The sequence below is a fragment of the Peromyscus eremicus genome, chromosome 20 (assembly GCF_949786415.1).
Source record: "Peromyscus eremicus chromosome 20, PerEre_H2_v1, whole genome shotgun sequence".
Lineage (NCBI taxonomy): Eukaryota > Metazoa > Chordata > Mammalia > Rodentia > Cricetidae > Peromyscus > Peromyscus eremicus.
Genome location: NC_081436.1, coordinates 40,374,146 through 40,383,024, shown reverse-complemented (window position 1 = coordinate 40,383,024; position 8,879 = coordinate 40,374,146). Strand labels below are relative to the sequence as shown.

General features: G+C 47.5%; 2 protein-coding genes across 3 annotated transcripts in view; both read right to left on the bottom strand.

Annotated features, from left to right (window-relative positions):
* Positions 1-705: 705 nt before the first annotated feature.
* Positions 706-6,663, bottom strand: Lratd2 (LRAT domain containing 2). 2 transcript variants are annotated; one of them, XM_059247810.1, is made up of 3 exons: positions 6,128-6,663; positions 4,446-5,658; positions 706-1,774 (listed from the first exon to the last, which is right to left on the bottom strand). In XM_059247810.1, exon 2 carries the CDS (start codon positions 5,559-5,561, stop codon positions 4,629-4,631), a length of 933 nt encoding a protein of 310 aa, XP_059103793.1. In that variant the 5' UTR covers positions 5,562-5,658; positions 6,128-6,663; the 3' UTR covers positions 706-1,774; positions 4,446-4,628. The 2 variants fall into 2 exon arrangements, with proteins under 2 accessions (XP_059103793.1, XP_059103794.1); XM_059247811.1 differs by having other exon boundaries at positions 6,195-6,663.
* The window catches only part of LOC131896404 (alpha-1B-glycoprotein-like), a 106,936-nt gene continuing 103,617 nt past the window's right edge, over positions 5,561-8,879 (bottom strand). Inside the window, exons 7-9 of the mRNA XM_059247018.1 lie at positions 6,457-6,617; positions 6,128-6,227; positions 5,561-5,658 (exon numbers count right to left, since the gene is read on the bottom strand). Of these exons, the coding sequence (XP_059103001.1) occupies positions 5,561-5,658; positions 6,128-6,227; positions 6,457-6,617 (359 nt within the window). The remainder of the gene's footprint in view (positions 5,659-6,127; positions 6,228-6,456; positions 6,618-8,879) is intronic.

Sequence of the window (8,879 nt, the reverse complement as noted above, 5' to 3'; positions counted from 1 at the left end):
GTAAGCTGGCCCACTTAGAAAAAGGAGGAACAGCAGCCTCCACCAAGACTACCAAGGAATTAGTGAAATTCCGCATTAGGCTCCCCTCCCCAAAGTGTCTTGTGTAATGAGAACTCTGAGATTACAGTAGCAATGACCTCCTGCTTGCTTGGGCTCCTTGTAACCTCACTCAACTTTGTTACATAAAATTCTCAGCCTGGATTTGAACCTCTGGAGACTGTGGTGGTAGTTTCAGAGGCAGTCCTGGGGAGTGTTGGTGGGCCTTCAAGGTACCTTATTAGACATCACATTTGTTCTCCCAACTACACACACCTGTATCTGTTGGCATGACAACAGTGCCATGTGATAAGCATGATGCTTCACCTGAGGCTGGGAAACCACCCAGAGTTCAAACCAGTTGCTGAAAACAGACCTTCCCACTGTAGACTCCATAAGTACATCTTCTGGCAACATTCCCATTGTTTCTGAAAACTGTGTATTGAAGATGTGTGGTCACAAGACACTTATCACGACAGCATAAAGCAATGGGTGGTTAATTCCCACATGGTAAACACAAGAGTTTGGGTCACTAAGTGAATCCACCAAACTATTCTCTGAACAACGTAAGGATGACATACACATTATTACAGTAAGCTGAGTAGCTTGACTTACAATAAAAAATGTCAAAAGAGAAGGTGTATATGTGGAGAGATAAATGCAATGAGCTCTAATAATAGATGGTTTATTGGGAACCCTCATAACATTTTTCAAAAGAACTTGACAGCTTTTATTTTAATAAGACAGAGTGAAGAGGAAATGGCTTAAAAGATGTCATCAATCTTTTATTTAACTAAGTACTGCCCTTCATTTTGAAGGAAATGATACAATTTCAAACTAGAACCTCCTCCTCAAGAAGTGGTGAAAGAAAATTGATTTAACATACAACCTCCAACAAAATTAAAGTTTCTACAATTTGCTGGGAAATAAAATGCATGTGGAGTATGTATCCTGATGGGTAATTCTTCACAGGCCACAGATTTATAACCAAGAACAAAACGGCATAAGGAAAAGATGAATAAAACAGTCAAATTGATCATTATCCTGATTTTTTTAAACAATTCACAAATAAAATCTAACTTTCCAAACAAATCCATTGGATGACTATGATCATATTCAATTTTAATTTTAATTTTTTTTTTTAAAATGGCTAGACAAGCACATAATATCAAGAGTCTTCAACACAGTGGATCCCATTTTAAGAAAAAAAGAAAAAAGAAAAACAAGTAGTCCTTAAATTTTCTTAGCTTTCCATAGTATATATATGTCATATAAAATTAAAGTTTTGCTTCCAAAAAATATGTTTTCATGTGGTTGTTCTTGTCCAATGGCGCCGTGAGGCTCAGAAGCGCCAAAGCTTTGAGGGGCTTTAACCACTGAAACCGTTTTCATAAAAACTAAAAATCTTCTTCAAGATCTGCAATAAAGTCTTCTGCTAGACATTTTCTTGCTACAAAGTCATGTTTAATTAAACGTGGAATAAAAGCTACAAAATCCCAGTTCTCCCCATAGAAAAAGTTGTGTAGCTGAAGTTGTAGGCTCCTTGGACATACATAAGCAGTCAGAATAAAATATTTGCTCGAGTAAGAAAATAGAATTTGTCTGGTTTCTTTTAGTATGTGTTCCACAGGGTCCTGCTTATCCCCCTCCAGAGCTTCGGAAGAACATTGGAATCAATATTTCTTTCCTTCAAAGAGCGTCCATAATTCACAGTACAAAATAGTTCTATGTCTTATGCCTAAGGAGAAACAAAAATTATTAAATATTCTTTTATTTTCTAAAGTGCCAGACATAGCCATTGCCAGGACATTAAAATAAAAATTAAAAAAAAAAGTTTTTTTCCCCCATAACACTACTACTGTCTTAAAAACGAAGAGATGATACAACACTCTTCTTAGAGCCCTAAGTCCATGTTGCTTTACTTCAAATCAGTGGTTCTCAACCTTCCTAACGCTGAGACCCTTTCACACAATTTTTCATGTTGTGGTGACCCCCAACCATCCAATTACTTCATTGCCACTTCATAACTGTAATTTTGCTATGAATCATAATGTAAATATCTGATATACAGGATATCTCGTATGTGCCCCAAAGGGTCTCGATGACACACACACACAGGTTGAGAACCATTGCTAAAACCCTTCTACCCCCTAAGGAAACTTCCAAGGGGATAGCTCTTCCTAAGTATTCCATATTTGCCACCATTGGTACCCAGCTGAATTGCTGACAGCACATTCCAGAAAATATCACCTGGAAAAGACCTATTTTCAAGAAGTACGAATGCTACCGGTAGGGTGGATCTTTTGAGTTCTTCCTTTGGGGGCACTCTATGGCTAATACAAATCACCTGCTACACTGAGCGTGAACAGACTTTCTTTTTTGGGGGGCAGGGGTGGTGATGAAAAAGGCTGGGATGGAGAGCAGGAATGGTTTGCTATCCCAGAGCTGCTGGTAACAGCTGTTCCGATTCTTCCTCTCCTGTCGTCCACACAGTGGGCATCAATTTCCATTTTCACTAACCCCGATCTGTTAGACATAGGTTTTCCTAAATGTCATCGCCTGTGTTTATCTTGCTCTGCTGTTCAAGAACAAGACCATGTAAACACATAGCTGTGTACTCATGTACACAGAAATCAGATCTACATTCCCAATTAGAAACTGATTCTCCTCCAATGTCCCAAACCAAGGCTAGTGTACAGCTCATCTTCAACATTCAAAGGAACAAGGACTTGTTTGGTAATCACCATGAAAGCTGAAAATGCATTTAATGCCTTTATAATGAAAAAGTTTCATGCTGAGGTACTATGAAGATCTAGGCTTTAAAAAAAAAAATAGGATTTCAACTTTTATGTCTAAAAAAAGTGTGATTCCTCAGGGAAGAAGCCCAACAATGGCCATGGCTTCAGGACACTCAAGTAAGATTCTGTTCCAATGGCTAAAATCTAGTTCACAAATTACTTGTCCAATTACAGTACAAGGACTGAGTGTGGAAGGCAGGAAAGGCCTTTAACCAGGCTCAACTTTGAGAGCAGTTAACAGGCAGCCCATAAGCACTTGGCAGTCAAAGGCCCGCCCACAGTTCAGGGGACAGGGCTGCCGACATCTTAAAGCCTTGTACTAAAGTGCACAGAAGTTCAGCAGCCGACCCAATTGCTACCTGTCAGTCAGCAAAACGACACATTCCACCATCACCAACCTATGTTTGGGACCATAATCAAAATCTGTGGGACTCATGTCACCACTCTTAATTAAGAAAAGGCTCGGTTGGGATGTTCTCCAAGCCACAAAGAAACTGGGTCCATATAACAAGACTCTGCACCTTGAATTAAACTTCAATCATAGATGGTAAAGTGAACCTAACCCTAACCCTACCTACCACAGCAACTGTCTGAAACCTAGGATTTACCACCAGGCAGAACAAAGCCGTGGTGAGGAAAGCGGACCAAGAAGAGAGGGAAAAAAAAAAAAAAAAAAAAAAAAAAAAAGCAAAAAGAACCCTGGGTCCAGCTTTATCTGTACAGGCTTACCCTCACCATTGAGCAAGGGGATAGGAGAGATTTAATTCTTGCCAGGGCATCGCTGGCTGATTCCCTAGAGGATATTTTATGGGGTGGCACAAGCCAACCCCATCTGTGACCTGCAGATGAACACGCCAAGCAGGTTTAATTAGATCAGAGACACAAAGGGCTATTGCTTCCCTTGATAACACCGCCATAGCTCTAAAAGTCCACAGCGGCAGGCCAAAAACAGAGGCAGCAGAACGGTACCTTAATTGAATCCTTTCTCTGCCTGGCCCTTGACAATGATTTACTTGTAACCGGGGTGGGGGAGGGGGAAAAGGGGGTGGAGATGGACGGGGAAGGGTTGTGAGCCAGAGACTCTGTGTAGAGTCAGCTTCCCAAGAGGAGGTACTTGGGGATAGGGAGGAGGGAGGTAGTAGAGTCTGTTTGTAGCCTGTAGCCTGAGTTTGCTAAAGTATTTGTTGCACTTAATACAGGGCTGTTTGGTTTCGGTCTGCTGCTCCCAGATCTTGTGGTTTCAGCAGACCTGTGCCCCGGGAATCCCATAAAATAAATCACTCCAGCCTCTACGATCCCAAGCACAGCTCAGTGGGGGAAGCAGATAAGCAGCTCTTCCAGCTGCCCCGCGGCGGCGCCTCCCCAACCCCCTCTGGCCTTTGTACCCTGCATCCTCCAAGCTGAAAGGGACAGAGAGGCCTAATGCAGGGCATAGGTGCTCTGAAATTCCCCAAGCCTGCTTGTATAGGAAGGGCTAAATTTGGTCCCAGATCTGTCAGAGTTGAAACTCCAAGCAAATTCACACTTTACCTCACCTCAGAAAGGAAGGTAGACTGAGGGGGCTGGAAGAAAATGCTCCCCATGGCCACCCACCAGCCAAAGTGCTCCTACCTGCTCCCTCCGTCCCCTTCCTCCTCCCCCGTCCAAAGTCGGATGTACATTTCACCAACTCTGCGTTTTCCAAAAGGCCCAAGAATATCAAATGGGGCCCGGATGAAGGGGGTATGGGTGGGGAGGAAGGGGCGCGGCCGTTGCAAGCAGCTCCCTTTTGCAGCTCTGCGCCCAGGTTAAGTATCAGTGCACCACCGAGTCTCCATCCTCCTCCTCGGAGCCCGGTGCAGGGGGGCGCAGGGGAGACGGTGTAGTCCGAGTCGCATCGCTGTCGCCCTCATCTGGCTCAGCCGGGTGCAGGTGCGTGGCGAGCTCCTGCAGCACCGCCGCGCGTCCGATTTGGTCGTTGCGCCGCTTCTCCATGATCAAGTCCTCCAGGCTCTGGAACTCGAGAGTGTGGCTGCGCTGAGCCGAGAGCTGAATCTGCAAACGGTAGGGCTGCTTGCCGATGCGCAGCTCGCCACCGATCTTGAACTCACGTTTGCCATAGCGGCACCAGGCGGCAAAGCTCTCCGAGTTGCGCCAGCTGAGCTCCCGCTCCTTGGCGCCCACGTGCGCCAGCGCGTTGCGCACCACAGCGCTGGGACTCAGTGGCTTGTAGCGATACAGATCGTTGACCACGCGGCCGCGCCGACCTTGGCTTGCGTCGGTCAGGAAGCTGTTGCTCACCTCCAGCCGGTGCAGATGCACCACCTGGAAATTGCCCACATAGACAGCCCAGTGTGGGTACTGCGCCTGCGACACAAACTCCACGAGGTCGCCTGGACTGCACTTGTTGAGCAGGTTCTCGGGTGTGTAGGTGCTTAGCGCCGCCGACCCCGGCGCGAAGCTTTTCTGATAGATGCACTCGTCCCGATAAAACACCGAGCATTCCACCTCGTGCTGCCGCGGGTCATAGGGCTGCGGCGGGGGCAGGGGAGGCCGGTCCCCGGAGTCCGGCAACGCTCCGCCATCAGGCCCCTGGGGCGGTGGCTGCGGTTCCACATCCTCGTCGTCATTGGAGAAAATATAAGAGACTCCTATGCGGGGCCCATCGTCTCGGTCCACGCCGGTCGGGTCGGCCGTGGGAACTTCCTTGTAACTTAGGTGGGTCAGTTTCTCCACCTGATTGCCCATCACGCTGTGGACGGCCGGTTCACAGGACTGCGAGAGGAGAAAGCGAAACCACCAGCAGAGTCATTGGCACTGGTCCCGGGGCAGGGGCTAAAGCCACCTGTTGGAAAAGGAGACGAGGAAAAAATGTATTTGTAGGTGCCACTCAAGGGAAAGACGTTTTGTTCTGGAAAAAGAACGGGTGGGGGCCGAGCACCTGGAGCCATTTTAGGGGGAGTCTAGGAAGCGAGCTTCCTCGCGTTTCTCCACCTCTTAGGTCACGATTACTAGAGATATGGCCACTCCAGCTCTCCCCAACCCCGAGCCATCACCTGGCCCCGTCCAAAGCCCGTTGCATCAGCTGCGCCTACAGCTTCCGCCTGCGCCCTACCTGCCAACCTTGGGCAGGAGGGGGGGGGGGGGTGGAAGGAAATAGAAACTTTATTCCAATTCCCTTCTCTTTTCCTAACTTCCCCTCCCACTCCGGGTCCTAACTAGCCTTTAGACGCCCCACAATGACTGCACCCTCTAGGAACCAGAGAGGCTCCCGCGGCGTGGCCGTGGCAGGTGAGCCACCCCACCTGGCTCACCTGCGTCAAGTCCTTGCTGCAGCTTGCCGGCTCCTCCCCCGCGCTCCTGCCCTGGGGTTCGGATTACCTGCGCCGACTCACTCGCGGAGACGTAGAAGCCCTAGGGGACCGGGAGGGGCGCCCTGCCGCACCCTGAGACTTCTAGGACGAGTTTGCAGGTGTGGGCTCCGCAGTGCCTCCTCTCCCAGCGCGGACCGGGGCGAAGCTAGGCAGCGGGGAAGGACGCATTTCTCCCCTTCCCGCCCCGCGCGGCTGCCTAGCGCCCCAAGAATTGAAGATGGGGCTGGGGGGCAATGCCTGTTCACGCTCGCTGCTGTACAAGCCCTCACGCAGATCTCCCGGAAGGTGGAACACGAAGAGGAAAGCAGAAGGAGGTAGTTGGGCTTCCCGGGATCCGCAGCTCCTGCTCGGGCCGGGCGAGCAACAAGCGCCGGAGCGGGAGGGACGGGATTGTAGATCCGGCTCTGGGCTCCCGGGCGGGAGCGCAGCCCTTGGCATTTAAAGAGACAGACGCTGGCTCCGGGAGCTCAGGTCTTTCTTGCACTAGGCTTAGCCTCCCGGAGCCCCGCCCCCGCCCCGCCTACCCGAGCTGCACCGCCTTTCCCGGGCCACGCCCCCTCTGTAGCGGGTTTAAATCCCGCTGGTAAATAGTCTCCCCACCGCGGGAGCCGGCTTCCTGCACCGCCCTGAGGCGGCTTGCCTTCCTGTTGGGGTTCTGAGACGTTGGAAGTTAAATGCCACCTGGAAATAAAGAAATGTGAGAGGCCAGAAGAATTTGGTGTTTCTTCCTCGTCGCCTTCCATTTCTTCTTAGATGAAGTATCTAAAGAGGGAGGGACTGCTTTTTTTCTTGTACAGAACGTATTTATGACCTAAAGGATTCTGTGCTGCAACAGATCAAGGAACATCTCAGCTAAGACGTGTTTCCAGAACAAGTAATACTTTGGGACAGTAGAAAACAATTTTTTTTTTTTTCCAGAAAGAGGAAACAGTCTAAAACAGTTATTGGCTGGCTCCCAGGGCCCGTGGTGACTACTAGGTGTCCCTTCAAATGAAGCCAAAAATTTCATAGACTTCTTTGTTTCCGGATTTTTTTTTTCTTTTTCTTTTTTATCTAGTAGAGAGAGAAAGCATGCAGAAGCTGGGTGGGAGTGTAGAATTGCCTAATTGTCCTTAAATTAGAAACAAATTAGCAAAGGCCCCTGGTGAATATATTTCCTTCCCCCTGACTTAGAGAGAAGTGACAGCCCTGATGCTTATTAACCTCCACAAGAGGACACATTTCCCCCTGCTGGGTTTATTTCTGTACCCCAGACCTCAACCACTAAAGTGGTCTTTTTTTTTTTTTTTCAAACAATGGGTCAGAATGGACAGTGCAGAATCCATGGTGCCACTCAAAATGGACAAGCGTAGGAAGCATCGAAACCAGTTCACAGTGCAATTCAAGACCTGCACCTTGCTTTCCATCGACCACATTTTTCCAAGTAACATTATTATTTATTCATTCAGTGTATACCAACCAGTGGAAACAGGAAAATACTAACACTACTATGATCCTTTTTAGTTTGCGAGGGGAAACTAAAATCAATCTACTTATGTACCTTTAAGCCAGAACAATCAATATTGTCAGGGCTGTGATGGAAGTTAGTCCTTCAGCAAGCCTAAGATCACAGTATGAGCTAGACCAAAAAGAGAGATTTGTGTGTATCCTGAAGCTTTCATTTCAATATTTTCTGACTGACTGCAGATGTATGAGGTTAGGAGAGCAGTTCCTGGACCTTGGCATAACATGCTTCAGCGGCCACTGTTCCTACCATGTGAGCACAGAGAGACGAGTATTCCACTTAGAACTTGTCTGTTGAATGGGGAAACCTATGGTCAGATCCTGTGGGCCAGTTTGTCCCTGGATGACAATGGATGGGTTGGCTGGGGATGGAATCTGTGGGAGGGAACAGTTCCATAGTAGACTGCTGTCAGCACCCGGGGATCAAGTCCTCATGTGTGTGAGAGCTGGACTTCCTTGCCTCTCCTTCTCTTATTATCACAGTAGAGGTTCAGTTATTCAGCTGGCCAACTCTAAAGTTCAAAGTAACAGACATCACGTCATTTTACTTAGTAGTCATTCAGTTAATAAGTGTTTAGAAGATGGTGGAGGGGAAATTTGCCATAGAGCAAGAATTACTCCCTAAGGGATGGATATAGATCCATGATAGAGTGCTTGCCTAGAATGTGGGAAGCCCTGAGTTTGATCCCCTGTCTCACACATACACACACACACACACAAAGGAAAAGAAATATGTGATGTCCTGGTTTTATGAGGCAATCAGCATTTGATAACCAGCCTCTGGTGCAGATTTTTTTTTTTTTAAGTAATGAATGTCTAGGACTCAGCCTCCATCAGGCCACCTAGATCACTGGGTCAGAGGTTATGCAAAGGCTCCAAAAAAGACTTTGTTCATCTCAAATAATTATTTAATAAAAAATTGAAATTATCAGATTTATTGGAAAAACCTAAAGATATAAACCCATTGGACCCATTACCCAGAATGGTAAGCAACAAAGAGCTAGAGCTGAGGAGGCTCACAGCAGTTCTCAACCTGTGGGTCACAACCCCATTGGTGGTCAGATGGCCCTTTCACAGGGGTCACATATCAGCTATCCTGCATATCAGATATTTACATTATGATTCATAACAGTAGCAAAATTACAGTTAGGAAGTAGCAGTGAGAATGGTTGGGGGTCACCACAGCAGG

Bases quoted from the DNA above. Each gene is read 5' to 3' on its own strand.
- Lratd2 (XM_059247810.1), bottom strand. From the start codon at position 5,561: ATGGGCAATCAGGTGGAGAAACTGACCCACCTAAGTTACAAGGAAGTT.